Source organism: Apus apus, chromosome 3, assembly GCF_020740795.1.
Source record: "Apus apus isolate bApuApu2 chromosome 3, bApuApu2.pri.cur, whole genome shotgun sequence".
In the NCBI taxonomy this organism is placed as follows: domain Eukaryota; kingdom Metazoa; phylum Chordata; class Aves; order Apodiformes; family Apodidae; genus Apus; species Apus apus.
Window position 1 is genome coordinate 6,627,239 of NC_067284.1, and position 27,331 is coordinate 6,654,569.

Consider the following 27,331-nt stretch of genomic DNA (forward strand, 5'->3'; position numbering starts at 1 on the left):
CATGTCTTTTCAGCCCGATGAGTCTCTTGAATTATTCCTCATAGACAAGCTTTTCCAAGCCCTTTCCAATTCCTTGCCATTCCACTCTGAGCTTATTCAGGCTTTCAGACTGGATGGTCAAAGTACTCAATATTTGAGGTGTAGGTGCCTGAGTGATTTGTGTGTGGTATAAGGTATGATCCTCACTTGTGCAGTCCTCATTTACTGCATAATTATGCAATGATATGCATTTCCTTACACACAGGGCAGTCTAGGTTATCAGTGACCTCTCCTCAATGTGATGCATCATTCTGTGGTGAAACTTGCCAGTGTAAGTGATGAGACATATAAATTAGAGAGTTCTTCACCAAAATGGTGTTTAAGGCTACTAGTTTTAGAAATAAAAATCTGATCTAGATTTTGAAGACCATATTGAACCCTGTAGAGAAGAGTGTTGCATATGCCCCTAATAACTCAGAGTCCACAGTTACATAACTGTCTTTTTTTGGCTTCTAAACATCCAGAATCTGACCTTTTATCCAATTTTGTGCCAACTTTTCAGTTACTGTTATTTACCAAGCATAGAATACTCAAAGCTTGAAAGTATTTTAGTTTCTTTAGCCTTTTTCCTTGCCATGAGGAGAAAGAATTAGTGTGAGACTCTTACCCTGGAAAAAAATGCCTGGATTTTGAAGTGAAAACACTAAACATACTTCATGAGAATCATAAAGAACTCCTTCTCTCCTTCTAGTTTTCCTTAATACCTTAATGTGTTATAGGAATCTTTAGGATTTTCAAACCTGTTGATTTATAATCCCTGCCAAAATACCTCTCAAATCCTTTTGTCCAAGCATATCATATAGCTATCTAGTGTGCCATTTCCAACCATTTCTGCTCAGTTAGGTGCACAATAACAATGGTATTACGTGTATTCAATCAAGTATTTTTATGCATAGAATAGATCTAAAATTTATTTTAGCAGCTTAAATAAGTGAGTTTAATGTATATTTAGTCAAGCATTACAGTAGTGAGGGCTTAAGCAGATTAGAAATAAATGAATCCAATTAAAGAACGCGTCTGTGAAATTTGATATGTCATAGGCATGAATGAACTGTTTGCACAGCAACTGTAAAGAAATCATTAATGATTAACTATCTGGAAGAGGTTTAATCAAGGATAAATGGTATAGGACATAGTTAAAAACATTTGAGTTGAATGCATGGAGATTCTGAAATAATAAAAGCATGCTTTGCATCAAGAGTGACATGAGTACTGGCCTTGGGAAATGTATTTTTTGTTATCTGTGGTAGATGTGCAGCCAGGGGCTGCAGCTGAGATTCCACTTTGTGACATCACCTGTCATGATCTATAAGGTCCCCTCCAATCCAAACCATTCTATGATTCTATGTTTTTTGTCAGAAGAAACCATCTCCCACTATCTATGTATTAAGAAGTCTGAGATCATCTAGTTCCAGCCCCACTGCATGGGCAGGGACACCTCCCACCAGCCCAGGTTGCTCAGAGCTCCATCCAACCTGCCCTTCAACACTGCCAGGGATGAGGCAGCCACAGCTTCCCCGGGCAACCTGTGCCAGTAGGGTGGAAAATCTACCTTATATGACAGCAGTTCATTGCACTGTTGTCAATGTGGCTTTCTTTGAAATGGAAACCTTCTTACAGGGATGTGTGAGAACTTATGTGGCATTAATGCTTAAAGGGATGCTGTGTACATGCATGTGCAGCTGCACTAAGGTGACATTGTTTTTTAATGGAGTATTCAAAGGGAGTACTTAGAATTTAAAAAAAAATTAGACTTTTTTTCAAGAATTTGCAGGTGTGTTTATAGTAATGGAAACCCCCAAATCATTCCCAAGAAGTCACCACAATAATTTAATAAATGCTGACAGTACAGATCTGAGCTGTGGAGTTGTCCAAGTTTAAATATGCTTTCAGATAAAGTATTCTTAACTATTTGGTGGCCACCCAAAAAACCCCACCATAATTATTGCAGGCTATGTCCCTCTAATTGAAATTTCTCACTATCAGGCAGATTCTGACATAAAAACATTTTTAAACTCCTGTCAAATGTATTTCTTAATGTAATCTGGCAAGCACTGAATGTACATTGAACATGACTTTTAGCCAGTTGTGCTCCTAGGCACCTTATATTTGAAAGAAAACACTCACAGTATAAATAAATATTACTGAATTCAACTGAGATAATAATATTTTTATTTATTTTAAACATTTCTTTCAGTGCCATCTGCAAGTAAAATTGGTAACTATAGTTATATATAGTTAGCCTAAGATATCTTAGACATTTTATTCACAAACAATAATAAATCCCCGATTTTCATTTAGCAAATCTAGTAAATAAAGGAAAATACAATGTACAAAGTGCTTCTTTTGGAGCCAGAGATGCCTAGACATGTTGGGAATGAAAAGCTGTACCTTCAGACTGCTGAGGACTCTGTCACACCGTGGTTATCTGGAGGCCAGGATGTTTTATTTGACTCCAACTGACAGTTCAATGACTGCATTTTGACACAAGACACCAATCAGGGCATATATAAAATTTCCCTGACAGTGGCTCTCTAGAGGATATCCTCAGGAATTTCTGTTCAATGATCCATATAGGAAACTTTGTGCTTCGATTTTCCTGAATGTGTCAAATAATTTAATCAAACTTCCTGGTTTGACTTGCTCTCTCTTTAAGAGCAAATAGAGAAACATGATATCATCTATGTGAAACTCATGGCTGGAGAAGCTGTAAACTTTGACTCAATGAGATGTTAGCAGCTACCATGGCTTCTGCTATTTATGGAGATAAATGGGTGCCTGGAACTTAATGAAGGGATCCAATATACAGATCTCATACTTCTGCAAGTAAATGCATTGCTTAACCATTAAGTGTCCTAATGATAGGCAACCACTTGAAACATTTCTGGAAGGTCTTTCCAACCAGTTTGGTAAGCAGTAGGTCAGGCTGATATGGGACTTCTCACTGGAGAAAGGAGGATTATTAACATCATTCCAATAACTGATGGAAAAACTGAGGCAGGGAGTAACTCTAAGGTTGCACAACAGAATGTCAGAGTAGTTTTGTAACAAGCAATGAGGTTCAACAGTTTTTTCCCCACTTTGTCCTGAAATTTGGCTTCCTGGATGAGCCAAGTGAAACTTTAATTATGTATTTAGACTGGTTCTGGAAGATGCTGAGGGGTTTGCACACGCTCCTCCTGGTGAGTCTGGGAACAGACTGAGGCCTTTGTAAATATTTCTGAGACACATTGTACAGGAACAGAGGACACAGCAGATGAGGAAATTGTCTGTTTTGTTGTACCATCTGCTGATTTAGAAAGCCATGAAGATGACAAACAGCTAGAATCTGTTCTCTTTTCACTCATCTGCTGAATGGTGCTCTGTTAGCATTGCATCAGCTGGAGTGTGGAAATGTTAAAAGTTGCAGGCATTGTTTAAAAGTAGAAGAATGATATATTGCAGTATTGTGGTCAGACATGCATGAGGAGCTGCCAGATTTTTACCACCTTCATGGCTGATTTTAACTGGACTGCAACAACTCAGCAAAATAGACAGAACATAAATGACATTAGCACCTTTAGTTTAAACTCACAATTTCTATTCTGTGTTCTGTTAGACTGGCAGCAAACCAGATAAATGTAATATTTCTGATTTTTAACTCAAATAAATGTGGTGTGCATGTGTCCCTTTTCCTAAGTTGTTCATGTAAAACTGTGTTTTCATGTAAAAACACATATATTATGTGTTCAATAGAACTATTAGTGAGACCCATTAAAATTAGACCTTGTTTTCTTTAGCATGAGCAGTGCTTTGCACTTTGCTTCAGTCATGTGAAGGATTGTACCCATGGTGTAGGAAGCTGCAGCATTAAGACCATCTAACGCCTTTACTTTCAGCTTGTATTTCATTAATTACTTTAATATGCATAATTAATAACATGGGTATGGATGGATGAACATCCAGTGTTTGTCAGGTCTAGGTGGTCACTTAATGCCTTTTAATTCCTTATTTGCAGTGATTTCCAGTGAGAGTAGAATAATAGAATCATGAAAGTTGGAAAAGACCTTCAAGATCATAAAGTCCAACCATCAACCCTACAACCCCCAACCACTAAACCCTCTCCTAAAACACCATGTCTACTCATTTTTTTAACACCTCCAGGGATGGTGCCTCCACTACCTACCTCCAGTACCTCACCACTCTTTCTGTGAAGGAATTTTTTCTAATATCCAATCTGAACCTTCCCTGGTGCAATTTAACCCCATTTCCTCTTGTCCTATTGCTAGGGATAAGAGGCCAACACTCATCTCACTACAACCTCCTTTCAGGCAGTTGTAGAGAGCAATGAGGTCTCCCCTCAGCCTCTTTTTCTCCAGGCTGAACAGCCCCAGCTCCCTCAGCGTCTCCTCATAAGATCTTTTCTCCAGACCCCTAATCAGCCTAGTTGACCTTCTCTGCACCCTTTCCAGCACCTCGATGTCCTTGGTCATTGATCATTGCATACTGGTCAGACCATCAGTTGAGAGATACCTGAGAAGAAGAAGAAGATCTATTTCCAGTTGCATATTGATGTTCCATTGCTGCTGGAGAGAATGAAATGCATTTCTAATCTAATGCCATAACTCTACATATGAAAACTGAATTTCTGTGAGTCTTCCTTAAGGAGTCTACATTTAGAGCCTTTTGATGCAACAAAATACACTGTAAATACCTGTCCCTTTGTTGGTTATCTGTGTTTTCTCAGTCACTGCAGGTACAGCTTATTCTTCTTTTCTGGCATGTTGTGGCATTAATGTAAAAAGATGTTTTTCTTTAAGACTTTTGCAGAATTTTTCCATGGGCTGATAATGGTTTTCTTCTTTTTTTTTTTTTTTTTTGAAGGTTTACTTCATATTTTGAAGGTTATGCTACTTATGTATAAGATCTCTCTGCTTGAGCCTGGCCGTCTTTCTTAAGTTCTTTTGGTTGACTCTGGATATTTATTCTTCACTAATGGATGTCATTATTTTACTCCATCCTCTGGATACATCCTGTTCAGCTGCTTTTGCAATTTGAAAGTATTTTTCAGCACTTAAGATCTCTTCTGTTCCACAGCCAACACTGTCTTTAAGCAAGGAATCTTAATATATTCAAAATTATTTGTGTCCTGAGCTCTCTAATGTTAATGGATATTATCACTGTTTTTAAAAAAAAAAATTATTTAAAATATTCCCAAACTTCACCTTATTACTCAAAGGGACACAACTACAAAAAACCCCCTGGGTTGTCTGTGCAGTTTTAGTTTGTTTGGGCCTTACTCTGGCCACTGGGCTTCTGTCACTAATTCCAGACTTCCAATACTATTTCTAACAATGCTGATGGAGCCTTTCCTCATTTTTAATTTTTTTTCCCCCCTTCAGCAAGGCCATATATGAGAACTAATTTTATCATTTTTGTTGTGAGCTCTATCCATGTTCTCAGTCACCACATTTGTGCACTTCCTTGCCGTTTGCCAAGAATTCAGGTCTTGTGGTGCTCTGATACTCCCTTACTGTCCTTTTTTTTTGGGATCTATCTGTTAGTAAGCTTTCACCTCACCCTTCAACCTTCATTAGACAGACTGCTGCCACCACCTTTCATTTTGGCAATGCCAGGATGCAGAAAGTGTCTTATAAAGCCAAATTGTGAGAACTCTTCACACAAGTGTTGCAGATCCAGAGGACATTCAAGTCAAGTGTAGGTTGCCTCCAAATGCTTTTCTGCTTTAGTCTTTGTCCTTCTCCATTGATGCAACTTTCTGTGGATACATCACTTTAGTAAAGAGTGCTTTGTACTTCATTTTCAGATGCTTCCTTGCAGAGAAATGCTGTTGGTACAGCCATCAATGCTTGGTATTTTTTTATATGCTAGCTCTAGTACATCAGTAAGTGCTTTCAAAACTGGGCTCAAACTTTATAATGGCCATTGGAAGAGCAAGAGACATGGTACAGGGTGGAAATGCTTCTGGGAATTAGATCTGAGAAGAAAATGGGAAGCAGCATATTCAAGCAAGGAGATTTTACATTTTGTCTTGTGATTTCTTTTTGCTTACAGTGAAGTATGATAATCCAGTCTGTAGGTACCTGATACATTGACCATATTGGCCAGGTTCTTGTACTGGGGGGAGGGAGAAGACAGAGGGAAAGAATACTCTGTTGGAAGCATATGCATCCACATTTTTTGAGGAGTCAAAGAGGACCCAGAACTTCCACCCGACTGTGGAAAGAATGGCTGTTTCCCATCATGAAAAGGTGGAGCTCTTCAATGTGTTTCCCTTTGCAAAGAAGCTTCACTTTGGTCTTGTCTGGATTCAGTTTGATCCATCTGTTCTTCATTTAAGAGCTAATTTCCTGTAGTTATTCTGATGTTTTATAGTGATGATAGTTGCATCAGAAAATGAGATAAATAGTAGATTGTCAGCAACATACTGTTAGCAATTGAACACATGCCATATCACTCTCTCTCTCAGCAGTCTCATGTAGCTAGATGTAGATTGTATGGATCCCTGTGGGATCCTGAAGGTGGGGACCTTGAATGAGGAGGCTCATATCCTCCATTTCTTTGCAATAACGTGTAGAATACAAGATGCAGCACTACTGTGTTTCTGGAACTCTGTAAAAGAGCATTCAGGTATCTGAGAACAGGAATCTAGAGATTACAGTTCCATGGTTGGTGAAAATTTTATGAATTCTTCCAGGAAGTTGTGAGAATTTCCATCTGTAGTTTGTGTATCACTAGGAGCCTTAGTTCTTCTAGACCTTTGCCTTACACTGCATATGGCTATGCTAAAATATTTCAGTTTCTTGGTGGAATATCTTCTCCATCTCACATTGAGACCACAAGACTCTTTCTCAATTTTTTACTTTATTATTATTATTTTTTTTTAAACAACCCCCCCTAAACCTTCTGGTATTTCTCTTGGCCCCTTATTATTTGTGTTCTGGTTCTCTCTTGGTTCTTCTGAAGGGTAGCTGTGCTAGGATAGAGTTGAGATAGTATTGAATCATGCCTTGGTGATGCAAAAAAGGCCAGGTGTTTCACCTGCAAAGAGAGTGCAAATGTGTTCTTTTTCTGTGGGAAAACTTCGAATTCAGCTTCAAGAAGCTGAGACACTTTTCTTCTTATCTGTTGTTTAGTGGTGTTACTGTTACAAGCAATTGGCTGCAAATACCAGCTGTGGTTATTTATTCTAATGTGTGGTTTTTATTCTAATGTGTGGTCTGGGAGGGTGACCCCTCACCATAATGATACCAAGAACTTAGTAAAACACATGCAAGATTTTGGGCAGTCAGATTGGTCTGATTTTTTTTTTTTTTAATTCCTGTGACTTAGAAGCATCTTACAGTGTTGTCTCCATGATCTGAATGCTTGACCCTCGCATGGATCATGACCGTAGGCAAGTAGTGTTGGAGTGACAGTTTGTGGTCTGAATACTGGGGTGGTGTTTCATCCAGTTTTTATAAACTCTTCCACTGACATGAGAAAGAAGCAGAATGTTACAGGGTGACCTACTCCAGAGGTGGGGAGGTAATGGCAGGAGTGCAGAGCTAAGGGTTCTCCAGCAAAAAGGAAGGCAAAAGGTTTGATAGGTTCAAAACCAAACCAGAACCTCCTCTTATCCCTGAGGCTGTGAACAACTTATCTACCTGATTTTGATTAGTTTTAATTTCTGGAGACAACACTCTGCATCTGACATTGAGGCCACAGGACCCCTCCTTTTCTTGTAATCAGATTGTATGTATCAAGATAAGACTGATAGTTTTTCCAGGACTATTGATTCTAATTCATGCTACTTTGGTGGTTAAATATGGAGATTTATTGACATCTTTTGTTTCTGATGTTTTGTGTAATATAAAGACAATTTGATAGGACTCAGTTATGCAGGCAAATGTCAAGTCAAAAGATCTGGATGGAAATTCTAAGGGTAACCATGGGGAAGATTAATAGTTTCAAAATATGTGGGTGAGCCTTACTTATCAAATAGGCTAGAGCAAATCCTTCTATTCAGATGCTTTCACTGCAGGCAGGATATTTTAAATGCAAATATTATAGCAGAGGGCTACCTCTATTAAAGCTGAAACTTGAAGAAATTACCTGATTAAGAAGCAATTTTGCATAACAAAACATCAATTATACTTGCCCAATCTCTGTCTGCTATGGATTGAAACAGTGTACCCACCACAGTTCTACTGTCTGCTGTTCTACTGATTTGTTTTCATGTACTGTATATACATGGATACATAAACATTGTCTGCATTGCCAAAAAAATAAGCCTCTTCAATCAACAAGTTTGTTTCTTGTCATGTGCAAAAAAATCTTAGTGTTGAACTGGCATGAATTAATTTGTCTGTTCTACAGGTTTATCTGTGGCTATTAAAAGATTACTCCTATTTAATTTATTTCAATAATTTAGTAAGTTTGTTCTTCTACTTCTGACTTATATCTGAAAGCATTTCAGTGCACTAAGCTGTGCTATTTTTCAGGTTTTGGTGCAGTTCCTTTCTAAAAATTGTTAGTGTCATTGTTAAATCAATATATGTGTGATCATAGAGCAAGATATTGTTGCTAAGGCTGGGTGAACAATTTATTACTCGTGTCATTAATTAAGGATGAGTCTTTAGGTTTAGATGGAGTGTGGGGTAACGTGCAAATGGGTATGTTGCCTTCTTGATTGCATAAGAGAAATATTATTCTCTCCTTGCTCTCCTCTTTCTCTGCTGATTAACACAAAGGAAGAGAAAAGCCATGAATCCTTCCGCTTTCCCTCCAGGTAGGTAGGTCAGGAAGAAACCCTTGTTTCACTCTCTTTTAATAAATCATTGTCAGAATAGGTTCCGTATGACTACATGAAAGCTGGAGAGCTCATTTCTTACTCCCCCGGGTACCAGCAGACATGCAGATGTGTGCAGAAGGGTGCAGTCCAATGCATATGCCCTCATTATGCTTAGTAAGATGCTGTAAATAACACCAGTTTTCCCTACTTTTATGTATTCATCAGGAAGTTTGAAGACACCAACAATGAACTTCACAAACTGCCATTATACCTAGCTGCCCATAGAAAATCTCCAGTATTTTGTGACTGGGGGACAGACCATTCAAATAACAGGATTTGTACTTATTTAGCTCTTTGCCCCGACTAGTAAATCCTTTCAGTATAAAAAACTTCAAACAGATTAATAAACACTCATAAGACTCATACAAGGAGAAAAATTCACAAATTTGCACCAATCACCTGAAACCTTGTAAACACTGAAAAAATATAATGTAAAAGATGAAGGGTTTTCCATTAAAAAATTAAAATAAATAATTCAATTTATTTAGTCTTCTATGTAGGCTGTTATGTGTACCCCCACACATGCCTGAACACACAAACATACACACATGTGGTAAGTTTGTAGCTGAACAGTTAAAAGAGTTTTGAGGAAAATGAATCCTATTTACTACTTAGCTATGTGACCAATGCAGAACTGGAATATAAATCTCAGAAATTTCCATCCCATTGTTTTTTATTACTGAAGAAAGTAGATCAGGATGATAACAGCTGGATGCAAAAAGCAATCATATATTCAGTATAAAAATAGCACCATTGTTTAGTAAGCTATACTACTTAAATCTATTAGGGGGATATACTGGCTTGCCCTGGATGGTTTTATTCTTTTCCTTAAAAATATCTTTCATTTCCACCCCCCACTAAGAAGGAAGGAATGTTTCCCATTAAGATATGAAGTGAGTTTGTTTTTCACTTTTGCCTTTTATATAGGGATACAGAATATAAAGGACTGCAGCTCTCCCTGGATCAGGTCACTGCTACCAAGCCGGCTTTCTCATACGCAAATTCAGCTCCGACCATAACGGATAATAGAAAGGGAAGCAAATCTCGCCTCTCGAGCACAAAGTCAAAATCAAGGACATCACCATACCCACAGGTAGTTGTCTTTGAACAGCAAAATGAAACCTTTTTTAATATCTTGATTTTGACTGCTATTTTACCCAAGCAATTAGAATGCGCCAAAGAACGTGTTACTCGAAGGGAATAAAGGGCAGCAGGCTGCAAGGCCTTGAGACAGGAATATGGTTCTTGAAACTGTTTCTAAAAAGCTGGAAACATTTATGTTTCAGCATGCATAATAAATCATCATCAACAACAATACCAGTGCAGGGCTCAGAGTTAATGAGGAGCGGACAGAAGGACAAGTGAAAAGGTTGGTTCTGAAATACTTGGTTTGAGAGGACTGTGAGTTTTGCCATGTGAGAAAGTTTGCTTTTTCTTACTGTTTTTGAATCATTCTAACATATCTAGAAAGCTGCCTGGTGTTTGACAGAAGTTTAATCCTGAAATCTTAGTCAGGAGGAGTGAGTTTTGAGGAGGGAAAGCAGCAAGCTGACTTGCTGAACTAGAACAAGAAGCTTTTCCGTGTACAAAGATTTAAAGGTAAAAAGAGCCAGGAGGTGCCCATTGGCATCAGTAGGCTTCAGTTTCCCAGGTTTGGTTTCAGGCCTAAAGTGTAAGGAACATGCCCCTGCTTGGAGAATAGATCAGATTTGGTCTCTGAACTGGAGGTTTCCTAAGACATTTACACTATTGATTTCTGCAGACAATGCCGCAGCACTTGCACGTTACGTTGTCCAGCCTTTAGCTCAAAGGAATCTGTCAAAATAACTATTATGTTTACTAAATAATGATGCAAGTTTCAGTGCCCTTATGCCACCACACAGTGGATATAAATGTATGCATTCATGATGTAACACTGAAGAGCTATTTAAAGAGGCCAGGTCAATATTTAACTGCTAATGACCTTGATGACTGCAGTTTCTTAGCAGGCGTAATGTTTTCTAAACTGACCTTAAAGAGGGCACAATGTGACACCAAGTGTCTACACCACTTCCTTGTTTTCTTTCTTTTTTTCCTTCAAAAATACCAAAGTGTAAGAATTTCAGTTCAGTGACATCTGCTTTTGGGCTTTTGGCACAGGGAATATTTATCTGAGTGCCTAGCTATGAATTCAGATCCTTGATTTTAGGAATCTAATTTTGCCAGAGGTTTTTATGGCTCTTATTGTTTAATCATTTGTTAGTACATTTCTGTGGCTTGTTAAAGAAGAGGCTTTCTCTTGAATGCACTACACAAAAACATTGTAATAAAAATGCTTTAAAGAATTGGGAAAGATACCTACAATTAATTCTAAATTAGATTTTTAAGATTACTATCTCTGATTTATTGAAATTATCCTTCGTCTCCCCCTATGCAGTCCTTTCAGAAGTTCTTATTTGCTATCAGGACAATTCCAGCTGAACACCTATTATCCTTCCACATGAATTTGCTTTCTGAAATTGTGACTTTCATCAGTACCTCCTTATTCTCTCTGCCACCAGAAAAAAATCCTGAACTAGCAGCACTGCATTGAGACTGTTGGTTTATCAGGGATTGTTGTCTCAGGATGTTTAGTCTCCAGTGTCATTTTGCATCCTTATGCCCAGCTGCCTGGTAGTAAAGTCACAGATTTGGCTGTTCAAAGAGAAGCAGCCATGCTAGTTGCCAATATCTTGAAAAATGGTCATACTGTTCATTGTAGCACATCACCACAAGCAACTCTGGCAGCTTGGCTTTGCATCCCTCTCATCCTTCTCCACCACTGAATCAACTGTTGAAAGACTAAGAAAAGCTGTTGTGAAGAACATGCAGCAGGTGGTATGGCCTGTGTCCCTCAGTCTCCAGCCCAAGTAATTTGCCAGTCAGTTGTGGAGAATTATAGTGTGACTCAAAAGCCATGGATGAAAAGTGAGGACATGGGGTTTGGCTTTCAGAGGAGCCTGGGTTTTGGTGGAGGAAGGAAAGGGGAAGTTCAAGTTTATTTATTAGTAAAATAACAACAGTTGGCAAAGTATTTCTTAAAAGTTAAGGGCATCTAGGAGATTTTAAATGTACATTTTCTTTCTTTCTTTCTTTCTTTCTTTCTTTCTTTCTTTCTTTCTTTCTTTCTTTCTTTCTTTCTTTCTTTCTTTCTTTCTTTCTTTCTTTCTTTCTTTCTTTCTTTCTTTCTTTCTTTCTTTCTTTCTTTTCTTTTTTTCCTTTTTTTCTTTTCTTTATTTCTTTTCTTTTTTTTCTTCTCTTCTCTTCTCTTCTCTTCTCTTCTCTTCTCTTCTCTTCTCTTCTCTTCTCTTCTCTTCTCTTCTCTTCTCTTCTCTTCTCTTCTCTTCTCTTCTCTTCTCTTCTCTTCTCTTCTCTTCTCTTCTCTTCTCTTCTCTTCTCTTCTCTTCTCTTTTCCCCTCCCCCCTTACCATTTCCTTTTCTTCATTTTTGAAGAGCAAAAGGGAATAATCTGTTTTATTGGCTGACAACTGGGAATCCTCTCCCTTGCCAGCTGTGTGCCCCTAGGATACCTATATCAGATGTCAGCTGTGTGAAGGCCATGTTCATAAATTTCAGCTGTTTTCTAGGAGGGCAAAAGGTGGATGTTTTAGTCACCTAAGACAGTGTTAATGTTAGTTTTTTCCTCAAATCTTATGCAGAAGCAGACATAGTGTAATATGGAGCTTGTAGCTCTAAGTAAAACCTGAGTTAACTGCATTGTAGGCATTGGTCAGCATCTACAGTGGGCTAGTGAGTTCTGTCAAACCAGCCCCAGGGAACAGGGGGAAGTAGAGAGGACAACAACCCAAAACTCATGACACAGCTGTAGGATTTGCCACAAACTTTGAACAGTGCTCTTCTAGTCCTGTCCTACCAGAGAGGTGGAGAGATGAAAGTGGAGACAAAGAAAACAGGAGAGAAGATGACTTGATACAGATTTTCAGAAAAAGGAAATTCTGAGTTGGTTAAAAGATGCCTGTAGTCTTCCCTCATCATCATAATTATTGTGAGGGGTTCCCAAAATCCAGCCCTGGACCTCATTTATTCTGTATTCCCAAAAGCTACCCCTGGACCTCATTTATTCTGTACAAAGGAAATAGCAACAAGATTGGAAAAACATTTTAATTGTGATCATCTGAACAACTGCTTTGGAGTTTTAGCTCCCATTAATGATGATTGTTTAAAGAAAATATTTTAAATTGTCTGTTTTCTACCTCTAATGGAAATGTTTTATGATCAGATCTGGATAAAGGTTTATTGCTTCATATCTCATTTTAGTTCTTGAATAAGGGCTATGTGTGTTTGTGTGTGTGCATGTGTGCACGTGTGTGTGTGAATATATGTAAAAAACAAACCTGCATACAAGCAAGGATGTCCTAAGAGCTGTTGAATGGAGGCTTTGGTGTGTGTTACAACATGCCTGAATTTCTGGAAGTAAGAACCATCTCTAGTGGATGTGTCTTCATACACCTGATTTTGGAGGTAAATTGATTTTATAGCTTCTTTAAACAAATAATCTGGCTTAATTCTGCAATCCACCTCTGTTTGGACATACCACTCAATGGGATAAAGATAACAGAATCAGGCTGAATTCTAGTAGAAATTTTTTTTCCAGGTTGGTTTTTTTTTTCATTTCTTCCTGTAGCTGAAATCTTTGGCAACTTCCAGTGTATTCAAAAGCAAAGCAAACCCCTCTTTTTTATAGTAAACATAACTCCTGATCTGGTGAAGAGTCACCAGCAGTGGGGGTTATTTTAATGGACATGCTGTATTACTTTAATCTAAGCCTTTCACCATCTGTTCTGCCTATAACAGTGAATGCAAAAAGAACATATTTTACATTTCAGGATTACATTAGTAAAAAGTAAGATAAAAGTGATTTAAAAGCCTGCATATGTTCTTAGTACAATGCAGCCTGCATCTGTGATGTTTTTTTCTCATGGTTAAGACACAAATCAAGAGGAAAGCTGCTAATGCTGATGTAGTGAAAGTTTTTCATGGAAAAGAGGACTCTGAGAGGCTTCCACTATATAGTTAATGTTTATAATGACAAAAACCTGAGTAGGCTGCCAGAAAATTATATATCTATGACATCTATTGTTTGAACATCTGCCATGGTGTGTGGAACAGGCTGATGTTGCTGTGGATGTCAGGATGAACACTCAGGCCATTGAGACACCTGTAGGAATGGAAGGTCAGGCAAAGGAAACCACCCGAGAAACCTAAAATTGTGTTCTGGCTTAATAATTTTCCATTAGCTCTCATAGAGTAAGCTTTTCTTAGACATTGAACTTGTATTTTCCTATTCCCTTGCCCCTTCAGCTCTCCTGAAGGTTTTCTCAGAGTGAAAAATAGCATCAGTGGTGGCCTGCCACCCCTTTCCATGTCGGTGCTAATCCCTCTGGTGTGCTCTCACTGCCATGGTACACTGGATTAGCAGGCTGAAAGACATTTCTAGTATCTGGAGGTGGAAATTCAGTTTCCAGGAACCAGGTGGAGGAAGATCATTTAACTCATTTATTGCTGTTGTTTGTGCCAGAAGACAATTTAGAAATCACCTGAAAGGATTTCAGATGTTGCCTGTCTGAAATTCTTTATCATATTTAACTCGTATCTGCTGGTTAAACTTTAACAAAAAGACAAAAATAATAATTTTTGTCTGATAGGAGTCAGAAGGCAAATATCAGCAGGAAGGAAAAGGCAGGAATGGGATTAGGAAAAAAAAGCAATTTACTAATTTTAATTGGCCATAATTTTCATTAAATCTGATTCCATTTTCTGTGGCCTTTCATCACTTGACATATGGGAGCCTAATTCTGACTTGAGAGATAGTGTTTCCACTCCCACTTCAGTAAAGCAGTATCTTTGATCATCCTTTCATTTCTCCCCCTGTCAACATGTCACACACGCCTGTATTTGGCGTCTCCACCTGTCAACATCAGATTCCCAGAAGAGGCAGTGGTAGGACTGCAGCAGGAGAGGCAGCCTGGGGATGCCAAATAGAGATGTGATCAGCTTTAAGGAGAATTAGACATGTTTTTGGGCTCTGTCTACTTGTGTTGTACCTTAAGAATAAGTAGTCATAGCAAGGCCTGGTAGACAATGTGGGCCACGAGCAACTCAGTGTTAATTTAATTCTGTCCATGGCCTAGCAGCTGCCACGGGGCAGACCTCAAATAATCATCATTTGCATCAAGTACAAAGAACATGCATGAAGTACTGTTGGTCTTGACTACATGTTTATGTGACCTTATGGGGTGCATTTCTGATATCCTGAACATGTACCCCTTGAAATTTTTTTCCCTTTCTTTAAGACAAATGCACAAAGGCCTGTGCAACTGAATCCTTTGTGGTTAGGTTCAAGATAAAATAGCAACCAAACAAACAAACAAACCAAAAACAACTGAGCAAGTTTTCAGTTAAATGGAGAAATTGCCTACAAGAGAAGATACGTTGGGCCCTGAGATGTCTATAGAAAGAGAAAACTAATAGAAGAATATCTGTGAGGCCTAATTGAAATGAAGAATTTTCAGTTTGAAAGAATCTCTGGCATTTATTATAACAGTAAATGATAAAGCCCCTCAAATTTCATTATAATATAATTAAAAATAAATTTCCTTGTCCTCGTCATGAAATAAACAGTATAAGTTTTAGTCTAATTTTTAATAAAAAATAAACTTTTAATTGTTTCTATTTATTTTTATGCCTATCTTATATTTCAGTTCATGTTTTTAATTTAAAAAATCTATTTTATAAAAATCAAACACAAAAAGAGAGCTAAAAATAATTGTAAAATTATGAACAGGTAAAAAGTAGTTTTCCTTTTGGGAATTTCTTTTAAAGTAAAATTTAACTGTTAAAATCCTGTTAATAATTTCTAATTTTTCATTGGAAACTTATTTTTACCTATAGATTTTTGTCCAGAAGTTTGCAAGACTTCAGTTTGTATTTGCGAAGATATCTATATGATTAAACAGTATGAAGACATGAGATCTGAAAGGATAATAGAAGAATTAGCTGTTCCAGTTGGTCACATAGCATTGTGATGGCTGAATAAAGTTCCTAGTTAATGTATGCAGAGTTACTGGCATTTAAAATAACTCTTCTGTGGTGCCATGACCCACCCTTCCTTCTTTCCTCTTTCCTTCCCTCTTTCCTTTCCTCTTTCCTTTCCCTCTCCCTTTTCCTTTCCCCTTTCCCTGCCCTTCCCCTTTCCCTTATCCCCATTTCCCTTTTCCCCTTCTTTCTTTTCCCTTCCTTCCCCTTTTCTTTTCCCTTCCTTCCCCTTCTTTCTCTTTCTCCTTTCCCCTTCTTTCCCCCTGTCCTTTCCCCTTCTTTCCCATTCTTCCTTCCCCTTCTTTTCCCTTTCCCCTTCTTTTCCCTTTCCCCTTTTCCCTTCCCTATTGTGTTAGCAAACAGTATTCACAAATACAAACTGGAATACTGAAAAAATACCCAATTAAATGCCCAAACCAAAGTCGTTCCACTACTGACGTTGCACAGATGGTTTAAGTTTCTGTAAGTCAAACATCTGGTCAGTACTTTCGATTGGTAAGTGCATAAAACCTTGATCTTGGCTGTTAATGAGGAGTTTCATGGCAACTCAATCTGGTGAAAAGGAAGGTAAGCTTATGTTTTCAGGAGGGAGCCCTAATGCCTATTAAAAGAAAAAGCAAAGTAGGCATCTGGAAGGTGAGTGATGGAATGGGAGATTTCAAAGGTTTCATGTTGTTGTACATTGATTTGTGGCATGAGTGTGCAGTACTGAAGAGGTGAGCATGCACAGCTTTGGTCTCATCCCAATCCATAATCATGGGTGAAATTGATTTAAGGATGTTCCACGAAGTCTGACAGTTCTAATAAATAAAAAGATTTAAAAATGAGAAAGCTAAAGCCTAGCAGGTTGAATAAGTATTCTTTTTTTGTTTGTTTGTTTTCTTTCAAAAAAAAAGTATCTAAAAGTTTGAAACATTCATTATGATGATCTAGAAATCTGTGACATTGAACTTAACCCTTACTTCTCTGTAAATAAATACCCATGTTTCTATTCTGTCTGCTTTTCCAACCGCCTGCTTGTTGCTTTTTCTCTGTTGGGAGGGCCCTGCTTCAGCAAGGGTGCCAAAAGCTCACTCTGCCTGCTTTGGCTGGCACTCAGTTCTTCTGGAAAATAGGTTTTGAGTTTTTCTTGTTCCCACACTGCAACAGAGTTGTGATTTTTTTAGCTTCCTACCCATTTGCCACTTCAGAACTTTACAGTGGTGCTGGTAGTCCTAGGATCTACAGGAGGCTTTCTTTTCACTGCTTATAAGAGGAAAGAAATTCCAAGATACTATTCCAGGGAAGAAAAAATAATCCAACAACAACAACAAATATGAGGAAAAGAGAGGGAACTCTTAGAAAAAAAACTTAAAATACCTTCAGTTTCAATTTGACGTGTGAGAATGCTCCAGGAGGAATGTTATTTCATCCCTTGTGAAAGCATTTTGCTGGGGATTGTTGGAGCACCATTATTGAGCACCAGCACTTTGAAGGAATAAAAAAATGAAATATTGAGTTGCAGCATTGATGTTGCTCATCCTGATACTACACATGACAAAGGAGAGGGTTATTAAGGGTTGACATGGGATTTTTTAGACTTTCATCAGGTCTGTCCTGTCATCTGTGAGCTCATTGCAGAATGCTGTACAGGAAAGGGCTTGCAGTCCAATCAGGAGGTGCAGATGGGTGGGCGCGCTCACAAAAAACGCCCCATCACATGCATACTCTGTCTTTTCAGTTCAGTTACTTGCAGATTTCACCCACGTGTAGTAATTTCCCCACTTCTTCTCCTGTTTTGCAGTATTCTGGGTTTCACACCGAGAGATCTGAGTCTGACCACGAGAGCCAGTGGGGCGGGAGCCCCCTGACTGATACGGCTTCACCCCAGCTACTGGAGCCCACGGACAGACCCAGCTCCCAGCACCATGATGTCTCCTGTGCCTACAGACAGTACTCAGACCGCAGTGCTCTCTGCTATGGTTTTACACTCGACCACTCCAGGCTGACAGATGACAGACATTTCCATACTCAGGCCTGTGAAGGAGGCAGATGTGAAGCTGGTCGGTATTTCCTTGGCACACCGCAGCCGGGAAGGGAGAACTGGTGGGGTTCTCGTTCAGCATTGCCCCTGACTAAGTCATCTCCTGAGAGCAGAGAAGCCTATGAGAACAGTATGCCCCACATAACTTCAGTGCACAGGATTCATGGTAAGAGATGACAAGAATTTGCAGAAGTGGCATCACCTCAAATAAAGCAATGTGACATAAACCTCAGAGATCGTGTCTATGGTGATGAGGAATATTTGCAGTTCAGTTTGGGTTTGACAGTCTGGCTTCTATACAGCAAAATAGAGTTTGTTGTATATTTTTTAGTCTGTGAAATTAAGGTGGGAACATCTGACTAGTGAGATAGACGTTATAGTGGTCTTCCAGTACCTGAAGGGGCCCTACAGGAAAACCGGGGAGGGACTGTTTAGAAGAGCTTCTAGTGAGAGGACAAGGGGTAATGGATCAAAACTGGATAGAGAGGAGATTTAGGTTAGATGTTAGGGGGAAATTATTTAATGTGAAGGTGGTGAGACACTGGCCCAGGTTGCCCAGGGAAGCTGTGGAAGCCCAGTCATAGGAGTGTTCAAGGCCAGGTTGGATGGGGCTCTGAGCAACCTGATCTAGTCGGAGGTGTCCCTCCCTGTGCAGGAGGGTTGGAACTAGATGATCCTAAAGGTCCCTTCCAACTCAAACCGTTCTATGATTCCATGATGTTATGATTCTATGATCTTAAGTATCTTAAAAATATGAACAAATGTATACTACCTTGATACAAATTCATTTATTTGACTTAATATCAAACTACTTTGGATTTAGCACAAAATTAGAACCATCTGTTCTGTACTTCTGCCACACTTGTGTTTCTCTAGCTTTTTCTTTTCCAAAAAAGAGTTTAGCAGGATACAATAAGTTTGCTGGCCAGTTCTATGCATGATACAAATGCAAATGTGTTAAATATTTATTGCATGTTTTTATCAAAGGAAATCAATGCAAATGGATAATATTTTTTTATTTTAGTTTGTTCCCTGGTTTTGCTATAATTTCAGGTGCTGCAGTTATTTTCTTTATCGTGTCAAATCTTACATGTTTCAGCCTGCAGCTAGCTTTGGGGGTAAGACCTGACATGTTCTCAGCTGAGGAGAGGAAAATCTCAGCTTCCATTGCAAATGTGCCATTTCCATTTAGATTTAGGCTGTTTCAAGCCTTGACCTTTCACAATTGAAACTTAATGCTATGTGAACGTTGCTTCCAGAGCAGTTTCTCCAGGCAGAAAACATTTTCTTTCTTGTCTGTTCTTTTAATGCATCTTCTGGTAGTCCTGGCTCATTGTCACCTTACAGTGATGGCAATTAACCAATGAAGCATGGCAGGGCCTGGATATTGTGCATGAGCCCATGTATTTCTGGTCACCTTCAGGACACCTGGGACACTGTTGGCACGATCTGTGCAGCGAGACAAACTGAGCACGTGGTTTAGGGCTGTGACAGAGCAGCTCTCCAGCAAGCTGTGCTGAGCCTGACATACCCTGTGCTCTGGCAGATGGAGCTCCCTTCTGCCTCTAGGCCCCAACATTTTGGGCCTGGACCTTAAGAGGTCGTGAAGGATAAAATTATGCTCGTGAGATACTCCGTGGTGCAGTACTTTCATGTATTAAGGCAGGATATGTTTATTATAAAAATCCATCACTGATTTTGTCACGAGCTCTGCAACAGAGAGGTAGTGATCTGCCACCCAAACAGAGCTGTGTGCCTGGATCCAACACAAAGCAAGGGGAACTGCTCACACTAGTCTGAAAATGAGTTTCCTTTGAGAAGTCCTGTCAACCAACCCAAAGGGTCTCATCCCCAAGAAGACTGTACGTGCTCAGACAAAGGCATAATCAAGTAATTTGTGCAAGTCCAACCCATGCCCTCCTGCTGGCACTTATCTCAGCAAACCTTTTGTCAAGTTCTTTATTATAGTGTGGCCTTAGTCAGCTGTTCACTTACTTCCTAGTGAGGATGGACAGGTCTGATTCTGTCCTTTCATCTACATGCAAGCTGAACACCTTCTCTGGCATGTCTATGTGCCTTATTTTTTAAAAAGAAGTAACAATAGTTATATTTTCCCAATCTAAAAGCTCAATACAGGAAATATTTGTCCATTGGGATATGACATCATACCACATTTTCCCAGTAACCCTGTCTAACAGCTACAGGTTCTGGTACTTCTAAAGAAGAATAACTTGATTTGCTGCTTCTGTTTATTTACTGTTGTGTAACCTGCATAAAGTCACCTCGGGGCCACAAACTATTCCACAATGCTTTCTTTCTCTATGCTGTTGTTCCTGGAAGGGGCTAAGAAGAAATGCTGGAGTCATGTACACTTGTAGTTCCTTGAGATTTATGTTTTCACCAAGATACTAACTTAGTGAATGCATCTTTGTTGATGCAAAGAAGTAGTGAGGGGTCAGAGGTCTGGGTGAAAGTGTCAAAGGCACTTTGGCATGCCCTAGTGTACCCTGCCTGGCCTCTAGCTCCTCCAGAAAGCACAGAATTCTTGTAGAGTTGGTGCTATATCTGCTGGGGCTATGCAGGTGTTTGGTTAACCTAGAGTGTCTCAGATGGCACTTGGTGTCTGTGTTGAGGTGCTTAGATCTCTTTTTTTGTATATTTCCAGCTGTGTTACTCGTTCCATGTGCAGACACTGGAAACTAGAGGTTGTGACTGAAAAGCAAGAGGTCTACCGTGGTCATCTTGGGTGACTTTGTTACGTGTCACTTGCCTCTGTCTCGGTTTTCTGTCTGTAACATAGAGTTCAGCGTACTTGTTCTTGAAGATTGCCGGTCTCCTTCAACCTCAATGCTTGTCCCCTTTCTCTGTTTCCTAGGGAGAGGACACTGGGATGAGGACAGTGTTGTTAGCTCACCTGATCCCGGCTCTGCCAGTGAATCAGGCGACAGATACCGCCCCGAGCAATACCAGAGCAGCCCACACGAACCCAGCAAAATCGAAACTCTAATACGAGCCACCCAGCAGATGATTAAAGAGGAAGAAAACAGACTGCAGCTGCGGAAGACCACTCCTGATCCACTGGTGTCCATTAATGGCACAGGGAAGAAACACTCTCTCTGTTTTGCAAACTACCCCCAGCAGCAGTTGGCAGGGGACGTCTGCCGCGTCCCGACGGTTGCCAACACTCCTCCCTGTGAACACATCCAGCAACGAGATGGAAAGATTATGAGCCCCCATGAGAATGACTATGACAACAGCCCCACGACACTGTCTAGGATAAGCAGCCCCAATTCTGACCGGATATCAAAATCTAGCTTGATACTAGCTAAAGACTACCTGCATTCTGACATGTCCCCCCATCAAACCCCAGGGGACCACTCGGCAGCCTCTCCAAATTATTACAGCTCCCACAGGCAGTACTTTGATAAGCATGCTTACACGTTAACTGGATATGCCCTGGAGCACCTATATGACACTGAAACCATTAGAAACTATTCACTAGGCTGTAATGGATCACACTTTGATGTGACTTCTCACTTAAGGATGCAGCAAGATCCAGCACAAGGACACAAGGGGACATCTGTCATAATAACCAATGGAAGCTGACGCTTTTTTTTTTTCCTAAAAAATTTTGTGCTTTAAAAAATAACCTTTGAGACCTAATTGGAAGATATCCTATGTTTTCATGCCCTTGTCATTACCAGCATTTGATATACCACAGTGCACTAGAAAGAATAACCTAAGGTTTGGGGGGATAAGTTAGTTAATATACATTACTTTAAAAAAAATACAGATGCACTGGCACGCAGGGTTAGAGTGAATGGAGCTAAACTCAAAGTGGGTGCCGTGCAAGGTGAGAAGGCTGGAAGAGGTCTAGGCAGGGACTGCTTGGGGCAGGCTAGCAGAGCAATTTGTGCACACGGTGCAAGAGGTGGTTGTTTGAAATGCTGCCAAGGGCAGACCCTCTGAACTGCATGTGCCCCACAGGTCCCAGCCAACAAAACTACTCTGCACTCTTTTTACGCAGAAAGTTGGAATGTGTTCCTTCGAAACACACACCAAAAAGTGTACTTCTGGTGATCTGTTTGTTCCCTGATGGCAAAGTGTGTTATGCTGCTCCATGGTATAAAGCACCCCAAAACATCGTCTCCCTTATAAAATCAAAAAGGGAGAAAGAAGAGAGAACTCCTCAGAACTGTAATTTCCTTGTGTACTTACGTGCATAGCTATTTACATACGCTTGATTTGAAAGGAGTGAAATGAGCAGTATCCTTATGATTAGTAAGATCAAGTATTTACTTCTACTCTATTTAAAAGAAAGAGGACCTTTCTCAGCCTAGTTTTGAGAAATATGTATGGCTTGGTTGTCTTGGTGTAGAGGTGGGAGATTGTCCTCCTAGTTTTGAAAGGTCTCACTAGCTGGATAGTGGAGTGAAATGGAAGAAAATTATCAGGAGAAACAAGGAGAACAGGCTCGAATGAGGAGTGGTCCAAGAAAAACACATGTAACTTTCTAGCTATGTATGCCATTCAGTAATAATTATAAAATAAGGAAAAGTGGTTCTAAGTGGCTGAATAATTAATAATTAATTTGAAACACAGAAGGAATTCAATAAAATCATAGAAATGTTGCTGTAAAATACAAACACAATTGCATAAGTGTAAAAACATGAGAGGCAAGAACAGACAAAAGCTGTATGGTGGTTTGTCCTATTTCTGATAAAGTTTTGGAATAAATTGAGAAAATATAGAAAATTGTAACTACTCTGACATACAATGAAATTATAGGTATGACTTTGAAAAAGGGATATGTGCTCCTTTCTTGCTTGCAGCATAACATTTAATGAATATCAGAACATATCAGGGATATCAAAATCAGTCACATGTACATAAAAATAGTGAGGGAAATCAGGGTTCCAAGAAATTCAATTGTATTAAGAATGCTGATTTTATCAGGGCCTGTCCTAGAGTTATAGAAGACATCAAAAGAGGCAGAGACGTTTTTGCAATTTTCAATAATCTCATGAACAAAGAGACACTAATTGATTGGAGAAGAGTAAAATAAAAACATATGCTAGAAAAAGTCAAATAGGGCATTTGTAGGCACAACTGCTAGACCTGTCCTTCTATGTATGGCATTTATATGAAGTCTCAAAGCTGACTGCAATGGGAGCAGGACCACCACTCCCAATTATACCAATGTGGAAGTGAGGGGGTTTGAGATGGTTACTAAAAGGAGATTAGCACTAAGTCTAGCTTCATTTGTAACATTAAGGAGCTCGACATATGGGACTGAGTCATCAGTGAGGCTAAATATAAACCAGCATGCAATAGGTGGGTTAAAAATATCTATTTTCCAATAAAACTAATCAGAAGCAAAAGCTAAATAACATTACAAGCCACGTAAGTAGAGATGTACTTGAAAGCAGAGGAAATTACCTCTCTGAACTTGGAATATTGTGTATAGTCCTGATCACTCCAAGGCAGATTGTGAGTCTTGAATTGAGTAGTACCTTACTCCATAAGCAATCTCTGTTGACTGCAGTGTGATCACTCCTGGTGAAATGTACATTGAACACAAGGAAGAGCAACACAGTCTGGTCTTTATTATCTAAAGCTCATAATAGAAAAGGTGGAGCAGAGCTCAGCAAAAGATAAAGAGACTGAAAGATCTAATAAAAACTTTAAATAAACTGGGTCTGTCATCTTTGTAAGGGAAAGAGTAAGGGGGAATGTCACTGGTGTGCACCAAGCTCTGCACAGAGGAGAGATAAATAATGGTCTAAAACTATTTGAACTAGAGGCAGAAATGAGAGACAGGGCATTGAATGTTAGCCAAGGCAAAATGAGAACAAAATGATTTGGCAAGAAGTTTGTTTGACTAACTGCCAAATGAATAACAAAGGTCGTGAAGAGAAGCAGCTAGAGATTTTTGTTTGTTTGTTTGTTTTCAGATAAAAATGAGGCAAATAATTGAGAGAAAGAAAAACATTGACAACTGTTAGCTCAGAGGAAGGAATGGACCAAAATGAACTTCTTTCAGCCCAACAATTGTATATATTCCTAAAGCATAGGAATGAGAAAGTATTTTTGATAAATCTAGTTCTGGATGCATGTTTATTTCACTTATTCCTATGAATAATATGAATAAACTTGTATTTGGAGTCTCATTGTACAGTATTAAAATACAATTTGCAAAGCGAATTAGAGTAGAGGTACATGGTATCATATTATCCCTACTAGTACATATAAAAAATAAGTCTAAGTGTCAATATTTTTTTGTATTACAAAAGAGTTTCCTAAACTGTTTGGATGAATGGGATTTTGTCAGCACTCAAGTTTCTTGGGGTCACCGAGCACTCTTGTTATCAAGCTTTTAATTAGGAGGCAATAGAATTCTGCAGACCAGCTGCAGTTCTTTGGCTGTGGCTTACTGGCCACAAGTAGTCAGGAAACCACAGTTTGGGCACTGTTGTATTTGCATTGACAGGCACTTTTGAAAAACAGAAGACTTATAGAGGAAGCAGGCACAAGATAAGATGCTTGTACTCTATATGAAAAAAAAGCCAGTGTGCTATGCAATAAAAATCCCTCAGTCTTATTTACTGTGATCCCAAAATAAACCTTCCCAAACTGTAGCTGTTTATCCTGTTTTCAGTAGTTCCAGTCCACTACAATGACAAATGCAGCAAAATGCACTGCAACCAATGGAATACCTAAGGTCTCTGTGGAGAGGTCTGCACATGCAGCCACGTTGTGCTGCAAGCAAAGGCTGATGCTCACTCCACTTGTGGGATTCCAGCAACTGGTGCTCCTTAGCACTTCAGCACAGTCTGCTGGAGATGCCTTTTGTCAACTAACTTGCCATCCTGCTTCTTTAGGTAGCCAGGAATTTCTTCTTAATTGACAGAAAACATTGATTGGATGTTGTAACCATAGACTCTAAGTGCTACAAGCTACATGAAAACAAGTTTGCAATCTTAATTATAGCATATAATCACTGCAGCTCATATAACATGTACTTTTCAATATGGTATAAAGCTTTTTTTTTTTTTCCTCCATTAAATATTTATTTCATTCAAATTTTCATTTAGTGTCCTTCAAGGATATATATATATATATATTTTTATTTTTTTTTTCCCCTTCTTTTTCTCGATCAGGTAAGATGAGATATTTTAAAAATTGAAAAATGCAAAGCAGTTCTACCTAATATATTTCCAATGTGTCCACGTTAGCTGAAGGTTATCACTTTAAACAAGGTGTGTAGGGTATGTTTTGGAAAAGAAACAATAGAATTTGCTGTGTTGCTTAATTTCTCTGACATAATAGTGCTTTGCTATTGACACCAAATGAGTATTTTGTAACTACTACAAACACAAAGTGACCACAGATCTTTCAAATAACTTATTACTGGTATCAGTGGATGGTGCATTATCATTTTGGTATATCTCATTTGTTTAAAAAAGCAAAATATCCCTCTTCTTTATACAAAATTGCACCTCAGGGGCATGGAGTTTGTAATTTTGGAAAAATTTGCAAAACAATCCTTAAATTAGAAGAAGAACCTTACTCAGCAATTTGTCCCATTGACATAAATGGGAATATTTGTGGAGTAAGGTACTACTTAATATGTGTAAGGGCCAAAAAAGAAAAGCTGACTTGTTTTGAACTGGCAATAGATTTGAGTTTATTTGTAATTGTTAATTTTTTAATCTCAGAATATGAATATGGAAATTATGGAAGATAATAGCTGTAATTTCTGTGCCTCTATAATAGAAGTTGTTTATACACACTTTGAAAATATTAGTGCATCTCTCTGCACTGAAGAGCCCCAGAGTATTTCTTAAGCTTTAAATGGCTTCTGTTGATGTGCCTGCAATTCTGCCATAGGTTATATAGTGAATTTCTGTTCTTTTAAATTCTTTTAACCCCTCTTGTCTGAATCTCATTTTTATCTTTGGACAAGCAGCATTTATTCACTAATGTCCCTAAATATGGTAACCACCATAGGTACATTTATGTGAACATCCTGAGTGAGTTGGAAAAAATAAAAGGTTGTGTAGTGTATCTGGAAAAGGTACAGCCACCCCAGAAGCTCAGACTGTTCCAAAGGTCTGTTAAGCTGTTCTCAAGGAACAAAGCTGTGGCATGTGCATTGGTTTCAGATCTTTGGCATACAAAGCTGTGTGTAAAGGGGGTTATACCACACAGTTCCAGGATTAAATCTAGCTATCATCAAACCATCTCAGAAGCTAGGGTTGGAAGGGACCCTTAGGATCATCTAGATCCAACCCTCCTGCATGGGCAGGGTCACCTCCCACTAGATCAGGTTGCTCCAAGCCCCATCCAACCTGTTCCTGAACACTTCCAGGGAGGGGACAGCAACAACTTTCCTGGGCAACCTGTCCTGGTGTCTCACCACGCTCACACTAAATAATTTCCTCCTAATGTCTAACCTAAATCTACCCTCTTTCAGTTTTAAACCATTACCCCTTGTCCTCTCACTAAAAGTCCTTGTTAAAAATCCTTCCCCAGCTATGTCTATTTTAAGGTGACTATAGTTCCTCTCTGGCAGCAAATGGATTCAGGCTCTAGTCTTTCCATGAGTTCCAAATTTACTTTATACATCTAAGGTTCTAAAGTCAATACAGGCTTTGTTATTAGGAACAATGGTGGATGCTCATGCTTTCCTGCAGGAATACTGAGTTAGCTCCAGACACCTCCACAGTGAGAAGGAAAGCCCTTTTAATTTTATTTGCAGCTAGTACTGATGGGTAAATATTTCAGCTGTGTGCACTGAAAAAACCAAACCTAAAAACCAACAACAGAAAAAAACTAAACAAAACAAACCCCATTTTTTTTTTTCTGTAGCCCCTCAGTTTGGTGTTAGGGAAGCCTGTTAGGGGTGTAGCTGAAGGTTTAGCTGTTATTCTGAAGACCAAAAAATGAAGCAGTTGTGTTCAGAATGGTGAGAGCGTTAAGTGTGCCTCCATTTCACATTTCCCTAGAACATTAATTAATTAAAAAAATTAAAATTATATGAGGTTAAATTTCACTGTGGCATTAGCTTACATGTACAAGAATTCTGTGGATATATCTGGCTTTAAATTGTTAGGAATACATCCCTTTCTGAAAAAGAGTTATTTTATGACTCCATCTATGAAACTGTGTTCGAAAGGAAAGATCAGATACAGGAAGAAACAAAGCTTTTTGTCTGGTTACATTCACCATTTAACTTCCCTCTCACCTGGAATTCTCAAGATGTCCTGTTATTGTAGGATTCAAAATACAGTTTTAAAACATTTTATTTATTCCACTTTGGACTGCATGTAATTTTTTTCTTTTCAGCTACCAACACAGTG

The 27,331-nt window shown here is 38.9% G+C and overlaps 1 protein-coding gene across 1 annotated transcript in view; it reads left to right on the forward strand.

Annotated features, from left to right (window-relative positions):
- The window catches only part of SIM1 (SIM bHLH transcription factor 1), a 48,284-nt gene extending 26,709 nt beyond the window's left edge, over window positions 1-21,575 (forward strand). The window contains exons 9-11 of the mRNA XM_051614579.1: window positions 9,800-9,965; window positions 17,730-18,135; window positions 20,845-21,575. Coding sequence (XP_051470539.1) covers window positions 9,800-9,965; window positions 17,730-18,135; window positions 20,845-21,575 — 1,303 coding nt within the window. The remainder of the gene's footprint in view (window positions 1-9,799; window positions 9,966-17,729; window positions 18,136-20,844) is intronic.
- Window positions 21,576-27,331: the final 5,756 nt, after the last annotated feature.